Source organism: Cnephaeus nilssonii (assembly GCF_951640355.1).
Source record: "Cnephaeus nilssonii genome assembly, chromosome: 21".
NCBI classification, from domain to species: Eukaryota; Metazoa; Chordata; class Mammalia; order Chiroptera; family Vespertilionidae; genus Cnephaeus; species Cnephaeus nilssonii.
In genome coordinates, this window is record NC_137092.1 from 13,909,199 (window position 1) to 13,935,996 (window position 26,798).

The 26,798-nt window shown below is 40.2% G+C and overlaps 2 protein-coding genes across 3 annotated transcripts; both read right to left on the minus strand.

The window, feature by feature from the left end:
- Window positions 1-420: 420 nt before the first annotated feature.
- Window positions 421-22,638, minus strand: PRPF3 (pre-mRNA processing factor 3). Of its 2 annotated transcripts, none has more exons than XM_079760734.1 (16): window positions 22,515-22,638; window positions 18,042-18,231; window positions 17,284-17,414; window positions 15,194-15,340; window positions 12,719-12,802; window positions 12,287-12,507; window positions 11,340-11,646; window positions 10,578-10,744; window positions 9,556-9,635; window positions 7,624-7,767; window positions 6,397-6,496; window positions 6,112-6,225; window positions 5,059-5,177; window positions 4,694-4,777; window positions 2,828-2,889; window positions 421-782 (listed from the first exon to the last, which is right to left on the minus strand). In XM_079760734.1, exons 2-16 carry the CDS (start codon window positions 18,184-18,186, stop codon window positions 636-638), a joined length of 2,052 nt encoding a protein of 683 aa, XP_079616860.1. In that variant the 5' UTR covers window positions 18,187-18,231; window positions 22,515-22,638; the 3' UTR covers window positions 421-635. The 2 variants fall into 2 exon arrangements, with proteins under 2 accessions (XP_079616860.1, XP_079616861.1); XM_079760735.1 differs by lacking the exon at window positions 22,515-22,638 and adding an exon at window positions 22,373-22,507.
- On the minus strand, window positions 18,868-19,699 carry LOC307093047 (large ribosomal subunit protein uL6-like). The gene has a single exon (XM_079760736.1). The coding sequence runs from the start codon at window positions 19,683-19,685 to the stop codon at window positions 19,017-19,019; it is 669 nt and encodes a 222-aa protein (XP_079616862.1). The 5' UTR covers window positions 19,686-19,699; the 3' UTR covers window positions 18,868-19,016.
- Window positions 22,639-26,798: the final 4,160 nt, after the last annotated feature.

A 26,798-nucleotide genomic window follows, 5' to 3' on the forward strand; every position in this document is an offset into this window, starting at 1 on the left:
CCAGGACCCTTTAGTCTGCAGGCTGATGCTCTATCCACTGAGCCAAGCTGGCTAGGGCTAAAATAAAATATTTTTTAAATGACTACTTAGCCAAGACCAGAAGTAATCTATCTACCTCCTGACTCTATCGAAGGCTGAGAGATGAACATTCGTTTCCCCCTCACCTACTTAATACCTCTTTTTGCTTCACTCTGCTCCAGGAAAGCGGTTTTAGCACTCTTGCTCCAAGATAAGGCCAGAAAATTTCCATTAGACCTCAAAAATATATACCCATTCATCCTTTCATTCACTCATATATACATAAGCTTCAAGGACAAAATTTTCTTTTTTCACAGCAATTGCTAGGAGTCTGGAGAAAAGATCACCTGAAGACCCAAACTCCAATCAATACCTATGAGTGTATGAAAAATACCATACAAATTTTAAAAATAACTCTTTAATCATATACACATAAGGGGAGTAAAGGGCAGCACCAGGCTGACAGGGGAAGAGAGCAATGTGTTCTCCCTTTGTCCAATGTCAGCTGGGCACAGTTCTGCGATCACACACACAAGTGGGCCGGGCTGGGAAGTAAAATAAGGGAGAGGACTGAAGAGACATAGGCAAGAGGGTGGAGGCCAGGGCTTGCAGTAGTCTCAGTCAGTAGACTCCAACACAGATTCACTCAGCGCAAGGTCCCAGTAGTGTTCAGCCCCATGCTTTTTGAAATGCTCCCGAGCCATGTTCTCTGTAGGGCACTGTTTGAACTTCATATCCCCAAAGCTCCGGTCTTTGGCTGTACCCTGAGAAAGAGACAAAATATGTAATAACAACACTGCAATTTCTAGTTTAAATCAGATATTCTTTTATAAAACCTAATAACACTTGTATAGCAACGTGCTTAGCTGAATATGATTTTAGGGTAAAAAGAAATCCTAATCTCCACCTCCTTGGATGTTGCATGAGTTTTCATGAATTTACGCATAAAGGTTTGTTGGTCATTTTTGACTGAATGGAAAAAGAGGAGTTCTGTGCTCTGGTGCCTGGGTGGAAGAGCAAATCTGGAAGGACTATGGATGGTGAGATGGGATGAACTTGTCTCCCATCAGGCCTCAAAGATTAAATTTGGTCTTTTCAGGAGAAAGGTGTTAGAGAACCAGAGGCCGAAAGGACTCTTTTCACAAGACTTAGTGAGACCCTGTGTACAAGGAGGCTTTGGGGCCCAGTGACGAAGAATACAGGGACAAGGGGGACGACCTCCAGAACTACAATAGAAAAAGATACTGGGTGGAAGCGCATTCTCAAAAAAGGCACCAGTAGCAACAACAGTCATAAAGTGCTACCTCAAGAGGCTTCCAGGGATCAGACTCCAATAAGGAGGCTAGAGCAGAACTTGGCTTGTTTTTGAACCTGAGATATAATTCCTGAAGACATTAGATAAATGGAAGAGATGAAGAGGCTGGGATATTAAATATGCAGGTGGGGTTTTATGAGACAAAAACAAAAAACAAAAAAGAAGGATACATGAAAAACAATTGCCTATAAGAGTGGTCTTAAAGAATCGGAATCAAAAGGGAACTATTTCAGTAAGTGCTTTTCTTTGTTGTTAGAATTTATTTTAATAAGCATTCACTGCTTTTGTAGAACATTACTTTTATAATGAACTAGTTACTAAACATGAGCACATTTTAAAAATTGCCCTAGCTGGTTTGGCTCAGTGGATAGAGTGTTGGCCTGCAGACTGAAGGGTCCTGAGTTCAATTCCAGTCAAGGGCACATGCCAGATTGCAGGCTTGATCCCCATTGTAGGGCATGCAGGAGGCAGCCAATCGATGATTCTCTCTCATTGTTGATGTTTCTAGCTTTCTCTCCCTCTTCCTTCTTCTTTGAAATCAATAAAAATATATTAAAAAAATAAAATAAAAAATAGAAGGTACACATGAACTCAATACAGAAGAACAAAATGAAAACAATAATCACAAAGGTAAAAATATTTACAATGTATAAAGTGTATTCTGGAGTGGGAATAAAAGGATTATTGTACTATATCAGGACACAGATAGCTACTGAGAAAAAAAACTTTTAATGTTTCCTAGAGAAATTGGGTATTTTATGCTTCAAAAAGGGAGAACAATGCTTACTTCACAAATTGGTCTGAACAAGCATATTCATTCATTCATTCATTCATTCATTCATTCTTCAGAACTAATACTGCTTCATTAAGATTTCAGGAATGAAAAAATTGTATAATCATAAGAAAGTTCCATTTGAAGAGTGATTTCGTTACACTGTACAAAGTACAATTACACAATAATCTAATTAGGTTCCCAAACAAAAAAACACCTGACAATAGGGAGGGAAAATTATATTTACATTTTATAGACAAAACAGCAGTATTGGATGTTAAACATGCCTCACCCAGTTGCACAGTTAATAAGTAGTACTGCCCAGATTCCCAACTTTATATTGAGTTTAGTATTTCTTTTACTATATCCAGACAAAGAAAAATCCAACAATTAATTTCCCACTTTATAGGCCTCATCTATGACTATGAAATAGCTCAATCGAGAATTTGTGATCTTGCCACCAGTTTTCCATACTCTTTTCCAGATGGCAGATACTAACATGCTCTTCAATTTAACTAAAATCTAATGAGGAAGAATTTGCTGCCAAACATTTAACAATAAATTCCCTCCCCCCTGCCCCCTAAATAAGCAAGAAACCACAAATTACTTAAGGCTTAAGGGATTAGTCATTGTTTAGTTTTACCATTCCATCACTTCATTTGAATAGTATAAACAATCAAGAATTAAAGTTCTGCTTCAGTGTTTAATAAAGAATCACCTACCTCCCAGACTAGTACACATTTGTTGGTTTTCTTCACAGCTTCCTCATCGGATTCCTCATCATCTGGAAAAGACAATATAGCTAAATCTTGCTCTAGATATAGACTAGAGACCAAAATTTAGGTTCTAAACAATGTTTAAACCTACCCAAATTATTTTAAATATTGTCAATCTTTACCATGAGTTGGGAGTCCATTCTCAAGGAGGTTTTAGTATAATGGAGGAGGAGGGCATATATATCAAATGAAAATAGGAACACGAAACAAAATATAGGTCAATTATAGTAAAAAATATACTTTGTGCCCGCCACCGTGGCTCAGTGATTGAGCATCGACCTATGAATCAGCAGGTCATGGTTCAATTCCCAGTCAGGGCACATGCCCAGGTTGCAGGCTCGGTCCCCAGTAGGGGACGTGCAGAAGGCAGCAGACCCATGATCTCTCTCATCATTGATGTTTCTCTCTCCCACTCCCTCTGTGAAACCAATAAAAATATATTTTAAAAATTTTTTGTAAGGTTAAAAAATACTTTAAGTAAGACCAAAATGTTAGGTAGAATTAAGTAAAAAAATAAGGCTCTCTGTATATGTTAAATGCCAACCGAAGTTTTCAAAGAAAATAATGAATACTGATGGAAGAATGGTGGCCAGGAGGATTTCAAATATATATATATATTTGATAAGATAAAGTTGGGCAAACGAATGAAAAGTACATTTTCTTAAACAAAGCAAGAAGTTTATTTAATCTGAAAATCTTTTGTGTGTTTTTTTGCCTTCAACCCCTTAAAAATTTTTTTATCAAAAAATAATACAGCCTTGGCTGGGTGGCTCAGTTGGTTGGAGCATTGTCCCATATACCAAAAAGTTCCAGGTTCAATTCCTGGTTAGGGCATGTAAGGGAGGCAACTGATCAGAAACATTGATTGAATGTTTCTCTTTCACATTGATGTTTCTCTATCAAATTAAAAATACACACACACACACACAAAAAAACAACACACAGACAAGGCCCTGGCTGGGTAGCTTAGTAGGTTAGAGCATCATTCAAGGTTACAGGTTTGATCCCTAGTCAGGGCACATACAAAAATCAACCAATGATTGCATAAATAAATGGAACAACAAATCAATGTTTCTCTTTCTCCCTCTCGCTTTTCTCCACCCTCTCTGTTAAAAAAAAAAAAATTAAAAAACAGCCCTGGAAAAAAATAAAAATAAAAAACAGCCCTGGCTGTGTGGCTTAGTCAGTTGAGCATGGTCCCACACACCAAAAGGTTGTGGGTTTGATTCCTGGTCAGGGCACATGCCTAAATGTTGGTTCAATCCCAAACAGGAGCAACCAATGGATGTTTCTCCCTCTCTCTAAAATCAATAATAAATCTTCACTTGAGGCCCTGGCTGGTTTGGCTCAATGGATAGAGCATCTGCCTGTGGACTGAAGGGTCCCAGGTTCAATTCCGGCCAGGGCCACATACCTGGGTTTCGGGCTCGATCCCCAGTAGGGGGTGTGCAGGAGGCGGCTGATCGATGATTCTCTCTCATCATTGATGTTTCTATCTCTCTCTCCCTCTCCCTTCCTCTCTAAAATCAATATTAAAAAAATCCTCACGTGAGGATTAAAAAAAAAGGATAATATAGACAATGCACACATGACAGTGAAACGAAAGAGGTAAAAAGGCCTTAATGGACAGGCAGAATAACTAACACTCATGCACATGACCATGCAATAAATACTGTATGAGTGTCTAGCATATTCATAGTCCAAATGGGCCTTTCTAAAATTCCAGTGTTAGCAAGAATATCAGAAGGAGGATTGATGAATGGACACAATACCATCCCAACTCCCACTTAATTCCCTCTAACCCCCATTCACCATCTCCCTTTGTGTTGGATGTCTGTTCATCCCACTTTATCCGATGCAGCATAAGACGCTTGAATTTCTTCTGGGACTTGGGGCCTGGAAACAGAAAAGGAGAATTTTGCCAGAATTGTGGAAAGTGGTGGGGTAGAAAATAACCTCTGAGCTCATTCAATGCTGACATTAATATGGTAGCTGAAGCAATCCCAGGAACCATAGCTTAGGTCCTTTTACTCCAATAAACACGAAGCAGAGGCCCAGGATATTATGCCCAGGTATGGTTCTAAAATAGTACCCTTTTCTCCTTTCTCCCACCATGCTAATCACTTCAAGGCATAGGGTTGCCTGGGGATAATCTCCCTCAATTTTTTCAGACTCACCCCCTTCCACTACTACCACGTTGACATCCTTGTGCAGTACCACCACCCCTGTCAGGTACAGTTGCCCAGCATTGGCCTCAATCTTGAACTTCTTGGCTGGGTTGCTCAAATTTCGAACTCTGGAGAAGGGAAAGTTTAGTTATGGCTTTCATTTTAGCATCGGTAGCTGCCTGAATGGAATGGCAAATAAAAAAGATGAATCCAAAATGATTTTCTGTCTAAAAACGAAGGTCTTTGGAGTAAGCAAATATACTAATGCTTAAAAGGTAGAAATGATGAGTTTAGATATATTTCTACTGCCTTACACTTCTCCAAAGTCTAGCACTCCACCTTAAAACAAATAACAGGTAATCAAAATTTACTCTAGATGCTTAGGATGTAGTTACAATGCTATCCATAAAAAATTTCTAGGATGCATGAAAAAACTGTTAGTAGCAATTAGCTATAGTGAGTGGTCCTAAGGGATAGAGAATAGGAAGGGGACTTCCCCTTAAGTGCCCTTCTATATTGTTAGAATTTTTTTTCTAATCTTAACAAGGATTCACTACTTTTATAATAAAGAACTAGTTACTAAAACATTTAAAAAATAGAAGACACACAGGTACTCAACGTAAGAGAATAAAAACATTAAATCAACACAAAGGTAAAAAATACACTGTATAAAGTGCATTTTGGAGTGGGAATACCAGTAAAAGGTTACTGCAATACATCAGGATATAAGGATATAGTTACTGAAAAAACTTTTAATGCTTCCTGGAGAAATAGGGTATTTTATGCTTCAAAAATCATAGATGATCTTTAGTTCACATTTGGCCTGAACAAATATACGCATTCATTCATTCTTCAGAACTATTACTGGTTCACTAAGAAGCCTCAGACATAGAAGGGTAAGCCTTTAACCCTCACCATTGTAAAAGATTTACTAACTCCTCTTTACACTTAGGTCATTTAAGGAGAGTAGGGGCTGATGTTAGGTATGCTTTTAGACCACAGTGATTCTGCTTCAAGGACTTAGAAAATGTTCTGGGAAAGGCTGCCAGTTTGAACACCTACCTATATACAGATATGTGTACCCCCTGAGAAATGTCTTCTTTAAGCTTTTTAATTTTCTTGACCTTTCTCTGTTCTGCTGTAAGTTTTCGGGCAGCGTTGGCCTCTTCATGCGCTCTGTCGTGACAGGAAGGACATCCACAAGTGAGAAAGGCATTGAAGATCAGAGGCAGGGCTGAGGGAAAGAGAGAGCAACGGAGGACTCTCCCCTCCCTTCAAATGTGGATCCCCTAGAAAGTTTGGGAAAAATACTTGCCCTGGGTTTCCACCCAGTCCCATGGCACTTACTTCTGTCTTTTCGCCATCTGAGCTCTGACATGGGCTTCTACCTTCGTGGGGTCTTGAACAGCTTCTGTTCCTAATACTCGCATCAAATTAGAAATTCTCACTGCAGTGGAAAGAGGACAGAAATCAATCTCCCAAATCTTCTCCAGCTGGGATAGCCTATCCTTTCTTCTCTACCAATTCATATTGTTTACATATTTCAAATCTGCTGAAAACTAACTTCTTCTAGGAACTCCTACCTTGAAAAGACCATACAATTAACTCAGTATTTGTGGATGTTCACACAGTTAATCTACATAGTTGGCATGCATTAAATTTATAAAAGACAAGGAACTTAATTTTTTAAAATGTCATTGTTTATTATTTTTATTATTTTCTTTTTAAAGAAACTTATAAATTTAATTAATTAATTTTTTTTTTTAGAGAGAGAGGGGAGTGAGAGAGAGAAGGAGAGAGAAACATCCATTTGTTGATCTACTTATTTATACATTCTTTGGTTGATTTCTGTATATATCCTGACAGGGAATCAAACCCGAAACCTTGGCTTATCAGGACAACACTCTACCAACTGAGCTACCCAGCCAAGGCTGTTGTTTTCTTTTTTTAATTGAATTTACTGGGGTTACACTGGTCAATAAAATTACATAGGTTTTGCCTGGTCAGTGTTGCTCAGGGGCAAAGCGTCCATCTATGAACTAGGAGGTCACAGTTTGATTCCTGGTCAAGGCAAATGCCCAGGTTGTGGGCTCGATCCCCAGTGTGGGACGTGCAGAAAGCAGCCGATCAACAATTCTCTCTCATCATTGATGTTTCTGTCTCAACTGTCCCTCTCTCCCTTCTTCTCTGAAATGCATAAAATATTTTTTAAAATTACATAGGTTTCAAGTGTACAATTCTACAATACATTATCTGCACATTGTATTTGTGCACTCACCATCCAAAGTCTAGTTAGTCTCCTTCCATCACCATTTGTCCCCCATTTACTCTCTTTCACCTTGGGAACTTAATTTCTTTGGTATTTTCACTCTGATAACAGCATTTAGTGAAAGATCCTATACATAACAGTGCTCACTCAAAATCTATTTGAATAAGGAAAGATGACAGAAATTTTGGAAATGGAAGAAGAGCCAATAAATGATTCTCAGAAACAGAATATAGAGATGCTGAAGTTCCTCTAGAATTGCAGAGATCAACATGGCCACCCTTTCATCCCCGCTTTTAAAAATGTACCTTTGGGTTCCGGAGGAGGCATCAGGCCCAGCCTGACTTTCTCTTGTAGCTCCTTCTGGGCTTCCCTCCTTGTTTGCCTTCGGAGTTTCTTCTGTTCCTTCTTGGTAAGATATACTCCCAGAGTAACTGGTGTGTCATTGTCGACTGTTAATTAGAGAAGTGAACGTACTAAAGCAATAAGCATGTTAGAGGGACATAGGTGTTATATCAATCACATTAAAAGAATCTTTAGTTTACCCCTAGATGGTTTGGCTCAGTGGATAGAGCATTGGCCCGTAGACTGAAGGGTTTAATTCCAGTCAAGGGCATGTACCTCGGTTGCAGGCTCAATTCCCAGTCAGTGTGCACGCGGGAGGCAACCAATCGATGTGAGAGACACATCAATGTTTCTCTCTGTCTCTCCCCCTCCCTTCCACTCTCTCTAAAAATCAATGGAAAAATGTCCTTGGGTAAGGATTATAAACAAAAAACAACAAACAAACCAGAATCTTTAATTGTTTTGGTTATTTTTAGGTAGTAAAGTTATATTTTTAAAAAGCATTCTTAACTGCGTAGTGTTCTAACTTGATTTTTTTTTAAAGCAATTGAACCCTTTATCAACTGAAATGCAGCAAATAGAGAAAACAAAATTAGAGCTACTCTGGTCTCTCTGCTTGAGGATTTTGAGTAGGTGGGGGTTATCTAGAATCCCATTTGGATCTCACCTGCTGAACCTCAATGTTTCTATGTAATACAATTTGAAAACCACGGCCCAAGATGATAAAACTTATAATTTTAGAGTTATAGGGAATGGAAAAAAATCATCTGGATCCCCAAAGCAGGTTTACACAACTTTTTAAAACAACCCCTCCACATTCTTCTAATGATTCACATTGATGACAGCTAAGTAGAGTAGACTCTGATGAAATAAAATTCAATATTATACCTTGTATTAGAGCTCAATCTATTTTTCTGAAGTTACTGGAGATACTGACAAGCAAATTTACTAATTGAGGTATTATCTCCTCTGTTCATCTCAAACCTGGTGAAAACATTAAAGTCTTTTATAATCCACACTAGAGACCCGATGCACAAAATTCATGCAGGAGGCTCAGCCCTCGCAGCCCCGGCTGGCCCTCGCAGCCCCAGCTTTGTCTGGAAGGTCATCCGGATGGTCGTTCTACTGTTCGGTCTAATTAGCATATTAGCTCTTTATTATATAGGATAACTCTTTTTTTGTTGTTAATCCTCACTTGAGGGTATTTTTTCCATTGACTTTTAGAGAAGTGGAAGGAGGGAGGGAGGGAGGGAGGGAGGGAGAGATGGGAAGGGATGGAGGGAGAAAGAAAAGGAAACATCAATGTGAAGGAGACACATTGACTGGTGGCCTCCCACACATGCCCCCACTGGGGTCTGGGATCAAACCTATAATCCAGGTATATGCCCTTGACCGGGAATCGAATCCACAACCCTGCGGTCCAGAGGCTGATGCTCTAACCACTGAGCAACCGGCCAGGGCTGAGCTAATAAAACTTTTGCTACAATAATGATAAAAAGAGAGAAAGGCTAAAGACAAAAATTGAAGGTCAGGAATTTAGAGTTGGTATACAAGACTGGAGTTGGGAGTCAACACTATGGCAAAAGCCCAACTTGTACTATACATCAGTATGGTCCTCTTTAGATTAGGCCTCAGTGCTCTAAAGCTGCAGTAATACTGTAGCTACTAGCCACATGTACCATTTAAATGTAAATTAATTAAAATTGAATAAAATTAAAAATTCAATCCCTTAGTTACATTAGTGCAACTCAGTTTTTAAGTGCTCAACAGTCACATGTGGACAGTTGCTACTATACAGACAATACAGATAGAGAACATGTCCATTATCACATAAAGAATAAAGTTCTATTGGTTAGTACTTCTTCAGAGTCTTGACTGAGTAATCTATATATTACCTGGAGGGTTGAGCTGGGCTGGATGTTCAACAAGATTTGTGATTCCAAAATAATCTTCTCTCTTGGGATTTTGCTCTGTACTAAAATTGGAGGAAGAAGGGAAAACAGGCTATGTGGGTAGAGATGATTCTGAGAGGGGGAGTCTCAGAAACACAATGAAAAAATCCACTCTCTATAATGCACTCAAGCACTTTTTAGTATTTGCATATCTATAATATGTAATTACATTACACAAAATTTCCAAGACGAGAAAACTGGGTCCCACTAAGGTTGGATGCACTCTCCACACCAGTTATTCTGGACCTTTTTTCTACTCTAACACCCTGATAGATACCACATTCTCTCATTAGTAACATTAATTGGTTGACAAAGAAAGGGTAAGGAAAGGCTGAAATACAGTCTCCTAAAGCCATGTATCAGGATGATGAAGCAGATATAATTAATGGTCTCCATTTTTATTAATGCTCTCCAAATTTTATTTTTTAAATTAAATTTATTGGGGTGACATTGGTTAATAAGATTCTATAGGTTTCAAGTGTGTATCTCCATGACACACAATCTGCATATAGCATTGTGTGCCCCCCCCCCCCCCCATCCAGTCAAATCACCCTGTTACTATACATTTGGCTCCCTTACCCTTTTCCAAATGTTTCTATATGCTTTATTTACCATTCTCTCTCCCATCAACTAAGAATCCTTGCTCTATTCTAGAACTGGATCTTTAAGAAACATAAACACCTATTATAAGTAAAAATATAAGAAATAAGTATGCTAAAAACAAATAGCAATATATAACAAAAGCAAATAATTTATAGATCTGCTCTTTTAGATTGATTGTGCCCATTTCTCCTACATTAACAAAAAAAGACACACAAAAATAACTCATACAACATATTCTTTATAAGTATATGAGCTTGTGTACAGTTACCTATTTCTCTTGAATTTTAAATGTTTACTTAATGCATAAGTGTCATCTCTCACATTAAAACTATAGTCTTATTAAAAGGAACTAACAAACTCACAGGTCAAAGCCATTGGGGATGATATAAGAATCCCACCACTCGATTTCAGGAATATCTCCTTCCTTTAACTCCTTCTTAGGAGCAATGAGAGCCAGCCTAGTTGAAGTATGGATGCCTGTTTTTCGAGCTGCTTGTGAGATCTCTGCCTGCAGCTTTTCCAGTTGAGCCTAAGGACAAGATAAACCGAGAAAGGAAGATAAAACATGGAGTGGTAGAATCCCAAATTTTAAAATACTCCCCCGTTAAACTCTTTACATTTAATGTAACTAGTTCATAATTTCTGAAAGTTTAGAAAAAAAGAGCTGTCCTGCTTTATTTTATCCTTTACTTAAGACATCTCACCCTCATCACTACTCTTTCACCCAATGTGTGCCTGCAGCAAATGTGCAGAAATTGAATGTTATGAAAACCTCATTCTGAGAAGATAAAAACAAGGCAAAAGTCATTGAATATACAGTCAAATCAACTCTCCAAGTGTGTGGATTGTCTGCAGTAAATTTTAACACCAGGATAGCTTTCCTCAATCACCCAAAGGGTTTTCTGAATTGTCTCCCTCCACTGTTATTTGGATGTGGAGAATTTTCAACTCAATTTTATTTCCACCTAAATAGAATGTAATTAAGAAGACAAATCAGCTAAAAATCAAGTCTGATTGCCTAAAACACAGAGAAATGAGTTGACAGTATTTTAAGACTCTATTCAATGTCCTTTGTCGCCTTCCTAACTTCTTTGAAGTTCTAGGTTATATTCTTATCCAGATACCTTTGTCCGTAACCGCTGGGCAATCTTCTCAAATTTGCCCTTGTCATGAAATTTAAAAGTGCGTCTCTGCCGCTGGGAAGGGGCAATTGAAACTCGGGGGTCAAAAAAGGTATTGGATTCCATGTCTTCTGATGGCTTTTCTTTAAGCTGTTGCTTGAATTGTTCCCTCTTCACCGCACGAATATTGGCCTTCAGAGTAGGCATTCGGTGTGTCAGCTCAATCTCCTTGCCTGTTGCATCTACAGTGCGACCTTGCTCGTCGAGAATCAGTGGTGTAGGTTTAGTTTGATCTTTTAATTCAACCTTCCTGAAAAATAGCCCACACAGAAATAAAGTGCATATGGAACAATAAGGCAAACAGAAAATAAAACAAATCAAAACCCAACAAACACAACCAGGTTACCCAATTCTAGGGAACATAAACCCATAGGTGAGTAATAACATTTTGATTGAAAACACCAAACTGGTTGACTATAAAGTACAATCAGGTTAAACAAATGGATAGATTACATTGACATGAATTTGCAATCCTATCTTTCTTTACTCCTGAATTCTTGGGTTAATAAGGGATGCCATAACAATAGTAGATGCTAAAGATGAAGTTTATCATCTTTACCCAGTTATAGAGAACTCTCAGATATGGTCTCACCTAATGTGGTTTATTGGATAGAGCTGAGTTAGGAACCAGGAGACCTGATCTATTTCTAGCTTCAATATTAGATGAATAATCTTAACCTCAGTCCTACCAATTATAGAAATATTATGAACTCTGCAACAGGGAAGCCAAAACAATAAATTCAACTGGTATTTACTGAGTTTATGTAAGAAATATTTAACTGTGAGAAATAATTTAGGTTCCTTGGAAGAAGAGGATTAATAACATGCAAAGACATTTATTGCTTCTCAAGCTTCAGAAACAACAAGGATTACATGAAATAGATACTCACGGGGGAGCAATGCCCATGGCATGAAGATTGGCCAGGCCCACCATATTGGCATTGCCAATGAGCCCTGGCTTCAGTGCCAGCTGGGCTTGGATGCGGGCTTGTAGTTCAGCTGCTTTCCTTGCCTTCTCAATGGCATCATTCATGAAAGTGGCGGCCTGGGAGGGCTGAATAGTGTTGCCAATTGGAAGTCGCTCTGGTTGGGAGGAAGAAGGAGTCTTTGGCTGTGAGATGGGTAAAAAGAAGTCAGAATTAGATGGATTAGGCAGGCAGGTAGGTAGGTGGGTGAGCGCCCATGCATGCACACACACACACACACACACACAGTGGTAGACTGGAGTGAAACATGCAGTCACTTCTGGACTCTCATTTGAATGGATGACAAGAAATTCTGAGTTAAAGATTCTTCTTTTCAGAGTAATCTGGGTATAATACCTGAGGTGTAGGGGGGCTGATGAAACTCAGTTGTTTTTTCCTCTCCTCGATTTGTCGTGTTGCTGCCTCCATCATCTGTTTGATCTGCTCTCGGGAATAGGGGAGAGTTGAAAAGCTGTTAATGTCTCTCTTTTATTTCTCCCATATAGGTTCCTAAATCCAAAGGGCTTTCAGGTCTAGAAGCTAAACATTTTTTGAATGACAACATCACATTCTGCCTGTATCATAGGCTAGAAAATTTAGTAAAGATGAACCCACATAGCTAAGCACTAGAATTTTTCAATGTATCTTCCCAAGGCAGGACTGGTATGTTAGGTAGTAACACAGCTTGATGACTAAGACTTTGGAGTCAGAGAAACCTGAGTTTGAATCTTAACTCTGCCACTTAATGCTGTGTGACCTTGGACATCATATTTAATCCCTAAGCCTCCAAGTGTCTAAAAGGGGTAAAAACAGTAGCACCTACCTTACCAAAGCTATTGTGAGCATTTAAATAACATATGCAAAACTCATAACAGAACTTCTATTCCTAGAATAGAAATCATTGTTTTGTTTTGTTTTTTAATCATGTTATTGGTCCCTGAATTACTTGTTTGGGTAACCAGAGATGACAATACAAAGACCTGCTTCATAGTCTCTGTAAACTCCTTGAGGATACAATCAAATAAACTCTTCTTAAATTTTCCAAGATAACTGGTATCAAGGGGCTCTAAGAGATAGATAGATAGATAGATAGATAGATAGATAGATAGATAGATAGACAGATAGATAAAATTTTATTGATTTATATTCAGAGAGAGAAGGGTGGGCAAGGGGACTGGGGAGGGGGGAGAGAGAGAAACATTGACTTATTGTTCCACTTATTTATGCATTCATCAGTTGCTTCTTATATGTGTCCTGACAGGAGATCAAACCTGCAACCTTGGAGTATTGGAACAATATTCTAACCAATTGAGCTACCTGGCCAGGACGCTCCATGATATTTTTTAAAATTTATTTTTAATTAACATTTTTTGTTATTAATCCTTACCCGAGGACATTCTGCCCCCCACCCCCAATTGATTTTTAGAGAAAGTGGAAAGGAGGGGGAGAGACAGAGAGAGAGAAAAACATCAATGTGAGAGAGACATATTGATTGGTTGCCTCTGCACATACCACGACCAGGCCGGGGATTGAGCCTACAACCAAGGTACGTGCCTTTGACTGGAACTGAACTCAAGACCCTTCAGTCTGCAGCCGACACTCTAACCACTGAGCAAAATGGCTAGAGCAACTTTATATATATATATTTTTTTTTATTGATTTCAGAGAGGAAGGTAGAGGGAGAGAGATAAAAGCATCAATGATGAGAGAGAATCATTGATTGGCTGCCTCCTGCACACCCCCCACTAGGGATCAAGCCTGCAACCCGGGCATGTGCCCTTGACTGGAATTGAATCCGGGACCCTCAAGTCCGCAGGCCAATGCTCTATCCACTGAGCCAAACTAGCTAGGGCAACAAAAAAATTTTTAGTAGGTAATATATTCACATAGTTCAAAATGTAAAAAGTACAAAAGCTTATATCGTGAATTCTTCCACCTCATTCTCTATTAAAAAACATCATTATCAGTTTCATTCCCTTTCAGAAATATCATATAAGCAAACCTATCTACCCAATGGAATATATCCATATATATTTCCTCCCAAGAAATTTTAACTGGTATAAGAAACAGTTACTGCTTATGAGGTATCAAAATTGTCTAACAGTGACCATTAAAAAAACACACAAGCCAGGTAATTCCTATTAAAAAAATTAAAAGTCAACGTGAAACTATGTAAGTGGATTATACTTTCTCTAAATTGTTTTTGGAAATTCTCTTCTGCTATCAAGCTGAATTCTGATTATTTCAATAATTTTCTCAATGACCCAATGAGGTAGATAATTGGGTAAATGAAGTTACGTAACACACCTTGTTTGCCACATAATAGGTGGTTTCCAGTTCTTTTTTTTTTAACTGAGGAGTAAGGATATTTTTTCCATTGATTTTTAGAGAGTGGAAAGGAGGGGAGAGAGAGAAACATCAACGTGAGAGAGACTCATTGATTGGTTGCCTCCCGCAGGAGTCCAGACTGAGGCCAGGTATTGAACCTGCAACCGAGGTACATGCCCTTGCCCGGGAACCAAACCAAGACTCTGGTTCTCGGGGCGACACTCTAACCACTGAGCAAACGGGCCAGGGGTGTTTCCATTTTAAAAAATATATATATTTTATTGATTTTTTACAGAGAGGAAGGGAGAGGGATAGAGAGTTAGAAACATCGATGAGAGAGAAACATAGATCAGCTGCCTCCTGCACACTCCCTACTGGGGATGTGCCCGCAACCAAGGTACAGGCCCTTGACCAGTATCGAACCTGGGACTCTTGAGTCCACAGGCTGATGCTCTATCCACTGAGCCAAACCGGTTAGGGCTGTTTCCATTTCTTAATACTAACCTGGAGCTTAGTCAGCATGCCAGGGCTCTCTGAAGGAGGCCCAGGGATCACTTCTGGCTCCTCTTCTACCTCCTCAAAACGAGGTATCCGTCGCTTCTTTACTCCTGATGATTCCTTGGAGATCTCAGAGTCATCACCAAACACTTCCTAAGGGAACCCAAGATGAAAGAAGAGTTGTATCCCTGCCCATGGGAGAAGAGAAGAATCATCCTAGTTCCTATCAACATTTTGTGGCATTTCCCAGAGTCTTCTAGACCCTCCACCAAATGGACCATCTCACCCAACTTCATCATTCACCCACTCCAGTCAAGCAAATTTCATCCCCATGTCCTTATCAACATGCCCATCTCAAGGTCTTTGCAAATGCTACTGCCCATATGTGTAATGATCTCCCTCAACTTTTCCACAACCCCTGTTCCAAATCCTGCCTAAAACACCTCCTCCAGCAAGTTTTCCTCATTAATAATCTCATCCCATACTGATCAAACTCTTGTTTTGCCTCCTCTTAGCACTTAATAGCTGGGTTTATACTATGTAAAATTACATTCTGCTTGCCAAGTGTTACATCTTTCAATGTTAGTACTTTCTCCCAATTAGAATCTAAGCTCTTCCAGGATAGGGGCTTTCTCTTTCTTCTTCAGTACTCCCCAATAACACTTTGTTCTTATCAAACAATGGGAACTCACTGTTGACTAACTGACAAGGTGAATTTAACAGGACCAAGAATGGCCAACTGGAAGGGACAATGGGAAAAAGCAAATGTACACACCGGTGGTAGGCTTTGGGTGACATCCCCTCTTCACTAGGAGGGCTCGTGTTTTGCAAGGACATATCCTCGGCCAGGGGTGAGCGCTTCCTGGAACTCCTACAGTTCAAGAAAAAGGACTCTCCCATAATATATGGTGTGGGGTTGGGACGTGAATGGACCAAAAAGGGACCCATATCCCAAGGCTATCTAGATACCTTCTTCAAGAATCCCACCTAAGCACTTATACAGCAGCATGCCCTATCATAACTAATGTTCACTCTACATATCTGTGTATACTGTATATCAAGCATTCCCCTTTAAACATAAAATTCAACAAAAGTCTACAGTCAACCCTAAAATTTACATGAAATTGCTACTCATATTTTATAATTTGTGATTATTTTGTTTGCTCCCCCGACCTTCAACCCTTAAATAGCAAATTCCTTTAAGGCAAGGTCTAGCTCTCATTCCGCTGATCACCCTCCAATGCCCTAAACACAGAGAGCATGAATGTTTGTTTCTCTTAGTTCCACAGCCTGGCCAGGGACCAAGCAGACATTGCTTATTCACCCTTTGTGCCTCAGGAAAAGCAATAGGCTACAAAGTATCAAAAGCACTCTGGAAGGTTTGATAGAAGTCACAGAAAGATTTTCTTTAAAGATAGAGACAGAGAGCAAAGATATATAGAGATCAGCTACTTGATACTGCAAATATTCAAAGAGGCCATGACCAATCAGCAACCACAGAATAAAAAGTGAAGTAGGTAAGGGAGTAACGATGGTCCCATTAAGTACTCTACTCATGGGGCCAGATGGCAAGTAAGATGCTATATAGAAAAATGGCAGGCTCTCCAGACAAATAGTAACTGTTGTTAGGTATTCCATCTATAAGTCCACTGCAGAGAAACCTCTAAAAAGGAGCAACAATGAGGTCTACACTCAGGTAGCAGTAGAATCACATTCTGAAGCAATCTATTAGGCATCAAGCAAATTGAAGCATAAAATCTTAAATCAATCAATTTTTAGGTAGTAGTAAAGGTGGGGGGAGGGGGAGAAAGAAACATAGGGAAACATGAGAACCAAAACCCCTAACTGTATATGAAAATAGGACAAACTTATCAATTGTTTCCTTGGAATATTTCAACCCATGAACTTAGGTAGTTCATTACCATAAGATGGTGATAATTCAAGTTCACCCCCTCTGCTTTAAGGTGTAAGTAAGTACCTCTCTTGAATATTAGGTATTCTAATAGTGGATATCAAAGTGTGAACCACGTAAGCTCAGCAACTTTGTTACCATTCAAAACACTCCCGAGTTAATCAGATAGTTAACTGTAACCTACCTTTAGCTCTCGTTTTCTGCTCCTGTCACTGCTAGACTTGGAATGTCTAGAGCTTCGGCCTTCCTCTACAGCCTCAAACAGTTTGTCCACAAATCGGAGAGTAGAATCATCAAGAAAAGGTTTCAGATGGTCTGAAAGGAAACAAAGAGGTGGTAGGGTTGAAAAGGTAAGAGTACTTAATTTAGTCTAATACTAGGCATATAACAGACACCAACACTGGAAATTTATCTCTGGGGGAGGAAAATATTTTCAGTTCTTTGTAGGATTCCCATAAATCCTCTTACACTGAGTCACTTCGCCCTATGAGGTAAAAATACAGTTATAATTCTTTAGAGTAGGAAGTAGCATAGCCAGAGCAAGCTACTTAAGTTGAGCATCAAACTTTGGGATGAAAAGAAGTCTCCCTAACTCTTCCCCAAATAGCAGAGATGATCATTAACAAAATCTACCTCCCTCAACTTTTTCATAACAACTTCTATATATTTAGATGTCAACCTGAATCTGAATGTATCCACCTCACTTTAACATATTTCCTAAGTAAATTTAACTTAGGTAACTCAGGACAGTGGTCAAGGGAAGTCAGTCTGAGATTCAAAATGTCACAAAAATAAAAAATAGGAGAAAAAGCAAAATCAGTTATTTGAGTTATTTTCATTATAATGCAAGAAAAAAAAATGTAGCCTGATCCTTTTGGGGAAGTTCAAAGCAGTCCTTGGGGTCATCTCATGGTAAGTCAGAAGATTCAGAAAGGTACATACCAGCTGCTTTCTTCTTGTCCATGCCCTTCCCCACACAGTTCAGTGCTGCTGTGACCACTGTGGGCTCTGAGAAACCCAGTACCCTCTTCACTGTCTTCTCTACCCATGGTTTTAACTCATCCAGCTCCCTCTTAGACAGCGCCATTCTTCAGGGAAAGGAGGATAGCTCAAATGGAGTTCTATACTGCACCTAAAAAGAAATCAGGAAAGACTTAAGTTAGAGGACAAGAAAAGACCAAAGTGATTCCAGGCAATGGTTAGTACATCATTAGGCTTCGGCAGTTCCTCCACTTCATTTCAAGCCAAATACTTTACCTAAAACGCATACTTCATAGCAGAAAGAGCTACATCCTGTTTGATTTTTAACCCTAACGCAGTATCAGTGGGTCAATGAAATTTGTGGAATAAATAAACCAACCCTGGGAATAATCTAGTCTGAGAAATGAGTTCTAGCCCTGGCTGGTATGGCTCAGTTGGTTGGGTGTCCTCCTGACATGGAAAGGTTGCCATTTCAATTCCCGGTCAAGGCACATGCCTGGGTGTGGGCTCGATCCCCGCTTGGGTGCATGCAGGAGGCAGCTGATCAATGTTTCTCTCTCTCACTTCCCCTCTCTCAGAAAAATCAATCAAGATAAATCAATCAATCAATCAATAGTTCTAGCTTCTTTTTCGAACCTGTCATATCAACAAGGACTTGTTTTATAACATGAAAACAAGATTGAAAAAAGCCCACCCAGAGTTTATCTTTTGTACTTCTAAGCAGGCATTTCTTAACTCAACCTATAGGTTCCCTTTCTTTTAAGGGTTGCAAGTAAGGGAGGGCTTGTCCAGGTCAGTTTATCCTATATTAAAGCTCATAATCTTTAAGACTATTCGGTCACATTTCTTTTTTTATTGTACATTTTTATAATTTCACAAACAAGTGTGACAAATCATTCGGCATCTCGGTGTTTCTATAGTTGGACAACTTAGATCTTATTCATCAGCCTGCTGAACTGTTCCTTTTTCAAAAACATAAAATACCATCCAAAATTTCCTGATATCCTTGTTTTTAACTGTTGTGGCTTGCTGAATCAAAACAGCTGAATTTGATACAAGTTCAATGTCATTTCCTTCAAGAATCAACTCATCTTTCTGGGCTTGAGATACTGAACAAGCAATGCCTGACCTCATCCGAACTCTGCGGATGTATTTTTCACCCAAGAAATTTCTAATTTCAACAAGAGAACCATTCTCCTGAATAACGACGTTGATGGGGAAGTGAGTGTACACAGACCCCATCTTGTAACGGAAGCCCAGTGTAACACCCTTGATCATGTTCTGTACATGACTGTAGATAGTGCGAACTGTGGCCAGTTCCTTTCTATTTCCCCACCATTTGTCAACCCGGAGCCTCTTCTTTTTCTTTCCAAGGAGACTGAGCTCTACATGGATGTGATTGAAGTCCCTCCGCAGGGTGCCTCTGGGGCCCTTTACTATAACTGTGCGTCCCTTCAGAGCGATGTCCACATTTTCTGGGATGTCCAGAGTCTGATTGCTGAGAATGGTCTTCATCCTCGCAGTAGATGCAGCAAAGAGCTGGTCACATTTCTTTGAACTCATATTCATCCCAGTGAGAATTCTATACCGATAATTTTCTCTCATGTCCTACAGCAAGCATGTCAAACTCCGGCCCCCGAGCCGCATGTGGTCCACAACGATTATTTTTGCGCCCCAGCCAATATAACGGTATGTAAGAAACTTATTAATATAATCGTGTTACATTCATTTTTCTTACTTGCAGGCGCACTAATACTCTCCACTAATAAGATTTCTCTCCACTAATACTAGCAGCGAATATTTTAGCAGCTGATTGCCACATCATTAATCTTGTACTGATTTGTTTGGTGTTCGCAATTGGAAATATTTCGATTTCGTTTGTGTTACACTTATTAATTTGTACAGTTATTCAGTGTCTGGTGAGTTAATGTTCAAGAAAAAATATTAATTTTTGCCGAAACCGGTTTGGCTCAGTGGATAGAGCATCGGCCTGCGGACTGAAGGGTCCCAGGTTCGATTCTGGTCAAGGGCATGTACCTTGGTTGCGGGCACATCCCCAGTGGGGGGTGTGCAGGAGGCAGCTGATCGATGTTTCTCTCTCATCGATGTTTCTAGCTCTCTATCCCTCTCTCTTCCTCTCTGTAAAAAATCAATAAAATATATTCTTTTTAAAAAGAAAAAATATTAATATTTATTAAAATGTAATAACAATTACTCATTTATTTCAGTCTTTTGTATTCAGCATGTCTCTATAGAAATAAACCTACGTTTTTATGAAAATTAAAGCTTTTTTTTTTTTGAGGCCCACATAAACTTAAACTTTGTTTATTTGGCCCGTGTTAGCCTTTGAGTTTGACATGCTTGTTCTACAGGGTCTCTGTCAGTTGACTTGATTGAGTAAATCCCTCAGCTCAGAAAAAAATACCCTCATTTGGACGTTCTAGCTCTTTGCTTTTTCACCTTTATTCTCCGACTTTATAGCTTAGCAGAGAAAACACTATCATAAAGGACTCTCTACAACAAATCCTTGTTACTTAATGCAAGCTGGTATAATTCTTAAACATTATTCATGTTTACATTCTCATCTCCTACCTAATCTCAACTCAAAACTCCGCATGAGCCTGGCCGGTGTGGCTCAGTGGTTGAGCATTGACCTATGAGCCAGGAGGTCAGGTTTCCATTCCTGGTCAGGGCATAGGTCCTGGATGTGGGCTCGATCCCCAGTAGGGGCGTGCAGGAGGCAGCTGATCAGTGATTCTCTCTCCTCATTGATGTTTCTATCTCCCTCTCCCTTCCATTCTCTCTCTAAAAATTAAAAAAACATTAACATAAACAACTCATGAGCATAGAGAACATTTTATTTCCCTGATTTTCTCCATAATGCCTAAAAGTCAATAATTGCACTGACCTCAATTTCTAAGCTAACCTCCCAGCAGTGCAACATATCAAGGTCTAACCTAGGAATCAATCTTTCAAGATGTGTTAAGGGCCCTAGCCGGCTTGGCTCAGTGGATAGAGTGTCAGCCTTCAGACTGAAGGGTCCTGGGTTCCATTCCGGCCAAGGGCACATGCCTGGGTTTCAGGCTCCACCCCCAGTAGGGGGTGTGCAGGAGGCAGCCAATCAATGATTCTCTCTCATCATTAATGTTTCTATCTCTCTGTCCTTTTCCCTTTCTCTCTGAAATCAATAAAGAAATATATTTTAAAAAATTGCAGTTAATAAAAATTCTGATTTTAAAATTAAAAAAAAAAAAAGATGTGTTAAGGTATCTTTTCTCCTAAAAGATAGTCTGATTAACTTCCACATTCTTGGCAGGTTTATCTTCTTTAAGATCTGTTGCTAAACAGTGTATTTAATTTTGGTATCACCACAAGCAGCTAGTAGATTCAAGTCATGAAAGTAGGAGTGAAAAGATTTTATGCCTCAGTGACACATTATATAAACAGTTCTCTATTCACCCATCATGAAATAGCAGTATAACCTATCCAATCTCTACATGTTAAGTGTGTACTGCTCAAAAGCAGCATATTCAGATACCAAAGTGAAGAAAGAGCTCACAATGAACAGTTGCAACACCCAGCTCTACTATTTAGCAGCCTTTGGGCAAGTGAGTCCCCTTAAGCCTCAGTTTACTCACCTTACAAAATGAGGACAACTGCCATACCTACATTGTACTTAACCCACTCAATAAATATGTATTGTGCCAAGCGGTATACTGGGTGCTGAGGATCTATACAATAGCGAACAAACCAGAGAAGAATCCTCGCCTCTAGAGTTTTATATTCCAGTAAAGGTGAATCACAGGCGAGAAAGTGCAAGCCATTGGAAAATCCAAAGCAGTAAATGAGCTACCGCTCTATTGGATGAAAGGTATGGCCAAGCGCTATACTAACAGATGGATTCAAGTCCATAGAAGGTAATGTGCACACGGAACAGGCAGTGGGCAAAAATCAAAGTTTCAAACAGTAACTAGCTTTGTCACTAATCAAATGTTGAACAATAACCGAGTGGGGCGGGGTGTTTGCTATCGAGAGGAAGGCGGAATGATGTCTGGATGAGCAGGTAGCAGAATCCAGTCTCCTGAAGGATTTCCTCACGCCCTGCTCTTCTTCACTACAACCCGTTACCCACCCCCACCCCCAGCCCCATCCTTCCCTTTTCGCTCTCTCCGTCCCGCCGGCGGGTCCCTATCCCAGCGCGTTCTCCCCAAACTCCTCATTTCTGAGCTCGTCTCCCCAGCCCGTCTCCTTCCCGCCCCCGCCCTTTTCCTCCTCCACAATCTCATTCTGACCCGTTCTCCGGCAGAGCCAGGTTCTTCTCTCGGCTGCCTTCCCACGGAACCTTCCCGCTTCGTTCCTCCTCTGGGACTGAGCCCGGGCCCCCGGCGCTCGGACTGGGGGGACACCCCCTCTGGGCCCGGGGCCACTACTCACCTCACAAACTTCAGCCCCTGAGACGGAGCCCGAACGTTACACCGGAACCGGAAACCCTCCGACTGCCCGACGTTCTGCCGTCGCTACCGCCACCGGGGCCTCCACGCCGCGGTCCTCCAACACGTGACGGGGGAGGGCCGGGCCTTCCCCTCGCGCAGCTGCAGTAGCCACCGTCCCCGGCGGCGGAGCGCACGCGCAGTGGAGCCCTGAAGTTGCCCCGAGCGAGTGCCTGCCAACTCCACTAAGTCGATTACTGCCAGGTTAATGTTGCCTAAAGCAGAAATTGGGCGGCTCGCAGCGTTCCTGGAGTGGAGAATCGGTGCGCCAAAGTCAAGTTATGCTAAAACTAAAAGCGAGCCTAGGCGCAGCCTTTCTGGTTGAAAGTCAACTCCTGGCAAGAGTCGACATGACTAGTTTTAGCCACGTCTCCTTAACCTTTCTCCCTTGGTTTAATTAACAGTGGTACCAGAGACCAACCACCCAGAAAAAAAGGCGAGTCTAGGACTCTGAAGATAGTAGCGCCCCCTACGTTTTATTATTTCATTCATTCATTGATGGAACAAATATTTATTGACTGCATGTGCCGGGAATCCTCTGAGAATCAAGATTGCTTAATGATTAAGTAAGACATGGGCTTTAAAGCTCGACTACTTCGATTCGTATTCCAGTTCTCCCACTCATTAGTTGTGACAGTAGGCAAAGACTTAAGCCCTTTACTATTCCCTCACCTGTAAAAAAAATCCATCTCATTGGGCTGCTGTGAGTGACTAAGGACAATGCACTTAAAACAGTGCTTCTCAATAAGCTACATGATATAGAACATACATGTGTAATAGACATCTCTGTTATAGATGTTTTATATATTACCTATATCTACTATATAGCTGTAAACAATGTACACAATGAAAACTAAATTGATCCCCCCCCCCCCCAAAGAAAACACACTCCAGCTCCCAATACCGTCTTCCTCATCTCAGTTAATGGCAACTCTGTTCTTACAGTTATGCAGGCCAATGATCTTGGGAGTCATCCTGGACTCCTCTGTTCCATTGGCCCTCTTTTCAAAATGTATACAGAAACTCTTCTGCTTCTCACCACCTTCACTAACATCACTTGTATGCTTGGATTATTTTAGTAGTCGCCTAACTGCTTTCTCTTGCTTCCACTTTGTTCCCTTTTAGTCTCTCACAAAAACATAAGTAAATTATCTAGTACTATAGTGAGCATGTTAACACATTAAAAAGGTCATATTACTCCCCTGCTCAAAACCATCCCCCCTGGCTTTCCATATCCCTGAGTCAAATGCCCTCCAAGAGGTGCCCCACGTCATTACCTCTGTGATCTCATCTATTGCTACTCTTCACTCATTCAGCTTCAGAATCCTGACCCCTTGTTGTTCCTTGGACATGCAAAGAATAATGCCAAGCTCAAGGTCTTTGCATTTGTTGCTTTCTGCCTACATTGCTTTTCATGTAGATATTTATATAGCTTGGTCCCTCATCTCTTCAGCATTTTATTCAAATGTAACTGCAGGGATGCCTTCCCTAACCACCCTATTTAATTCTGAAGACTGTTTGGCACTTTTTTTCTTTAATACTTTTATTGATTTCAGAGAGGAAGGGAGAGGGAGAGACAGAAACATCAATGATGAGAGAGAATCATCGATTAGCTGCCTCCTGCACACCCCCACTGGGGATCAAGCCCACAACCCAGGTAGGTGCCCTGATCAGAATTGAACCCTGACCTCCTGGTTCATAAGTCAACACTGAACCACTGAGCCACGCTGGCCAGGCCTGTTTGGCACTCTTGATTCCCCCAATTTTTCTTTTTTCTTTTTTCCATAGTACTTATCACCACCTATTGTATTAGTACTAAAAAATTTTACTTACTGTATTTACTGCCTATCATCTGACTCTCTCTGTTAGAATGTAAACTCCTTAAAGGTGGGGATCATTGCCATTAATATATCTTAAATGCCTACAGTAGTACATGGCACAATTAAATAAACATTTATTGAATTAAAGAATGAATCTTTTGCCCAGCCAGCATGGCTTAGTGGTTGAGTGTCGACCTGTGGGCCAGGAGACCATCGTTAGATTTCCAGTCAGGACTCGTGCCTGGGTTGTGGGCTCAAGTCTGTATTGTAGGGCATGCAGGAGGCAGTCAGTCAATGATTCTCTCACATTGATGTATCTCTCGCTCTCTCCCTCTCCGTTCCTCTCTGAAATAATATATATATATATATATATATATATATATATATATATATATATATATATAATCTTTATTGCAGTGGATCTTGCAGGCTTCGGAACTTGCTAAAGCCTGGTTTTTACCTAAAGAATAGAAATTCTTTAAGGGCAGGAATCATGTCAGATTGTGTTTGTACCTCCAGAACCTAAGATAGTGTCCGGCACAGTAAAGGCTCAATAAATGATAAATGAGTAAAACTTTCCAGTACTGTTTTCCTCATTCTGCCAAAAAGCCTGTATTTTTCTCTTTCTTCAAAATGAGGCTCTAAACCCTGCTGACCCTTTAGTGATTTTGAAAAGCATGTGTATGGGCAAAGTATAGTTTGGAATAAGCATATCCAACATTATGATACAATTTCATAGATGGGAAAATGAAAAAATATTCCATTATTCCATTATATCAGATTACAGACTACAGAAACTAAAATTCTAATTTGTTTTCATGGATAGTAGACTCACTAGAAAATGAAGCTATTTGCTAGGGAGGTTAAGAGAATTTCCCAGGGAGCACATGATTTTTGTAAGAAATAGATACCTAAACCACCTTCCCTGATCATTATGCAGCAGACAAAATGGAATAAAGCCTGGCTTTAAGGAACAACTTGAGGGAGCTTGAACATGGTGCTCAAGTTATCCATGCCTGTTTCCTCATTGTATCTACAGCCCCTAACACCAATGTCTCACTTAATATTCACTCAAAAGTCTGTTGAATGGGTAGTGAGTTCCAACTCTGCAGAGTTGTAAACTTTTTTGTTTCAGTGCTTTTAACCATCTGGGTTCAATTTCCCAGAAGGAAATGTTTTTCTAGGAACTGATTTTATTTCCAATATTTGGAATTGTATGGGTTTAAATCCTTATTCTCCCAGTTACTAGCTGTAATTCATTCAAGGAATTAATTTTTGAGGTTGTTTCCTCATTTATAAAATGAGAAGAATCTCTACTTCAAGAGTAATGTGAAGATTAAATGTAATATATAAGATACATTTAGTGTGTCACTGGCATAAAGACAGACATATAGACAAACAGAATAAAATAGCCCAGAAATAAACCTCACATACTAGTATATGGTCAGTTCATTATTGACAAGGATGCCAAGACCTTTCAAAAGTATGTTCAATAAATGGTGCAGGGAAAACTGGATATCCACATGCATAAGAATGAAGTTGCGGCTCTGACTGGTTTGGCTCAGTGGATAGAGCGTCAGCCTGCGGACTGAAGGGTCCCAGGTTCAATTCCAGTCAAAGGCATGCACCTTGGTTGCGGGCACATCCCCAGTGGGGAGTGCACAGGAGGCAGCTGATTGATGTTTCTCCCTCATCGATGTTTCTGGCTCTCTATCCCTCTCCCTTCCTCTCTGTAAAAAATCAATAAAATATCTTAAAAAAAAAAAAAAAAGAATGAAGTTGCACTCTGGCCAGTGTCTGCTCAGTGGTTGGAGTGTTGGCCTATGCACCGAAGGGTCTCGGGTTGGATCCTGGGTCAAGGGCGTGTACCTGGGTTGCAGGTTCGATCCCTGGCCCTGGCCAGGGTATGTGTGGGGGAGGCAACCAATCGATGTGTCTCTCTCACATCGATGTTTCTTGATCTCTCTCCCTCTTCCTCTCTCTCACTTCCTTCCACTTTCTCTAAAAATCAATGCAAAATATATCCTTGGGTGAGGATTAACAGCAACAACAAGAAAAAGAATGAAGTTGGATCCCTTCCTCATATCACATAAAAAAAATTGATGCAAATTGGATCAAAGACCTACACTTAAGAGCCAAAACCATAAAACCTTTATTTTTTAATTTTTATTTTTAAAATATATTTTATTGATTTTTTTACAGAGAGGAAGGGAGAGGGATAGAGAGTTAAAAACATCGATGAGAGAGAAACATCCGTCAGCTGCCTTCTGCACACTCCCCACTGGGGATGTTCTTGCAACCAAGGTACATGCCCTTGACTGGAATCGAACCTGGGGCCCTTCAGTCCACAGGCCGACACTCTATCCACTGAGCCAAACCGGTTAGGGCCATAAAACCTTTAGAAGAAA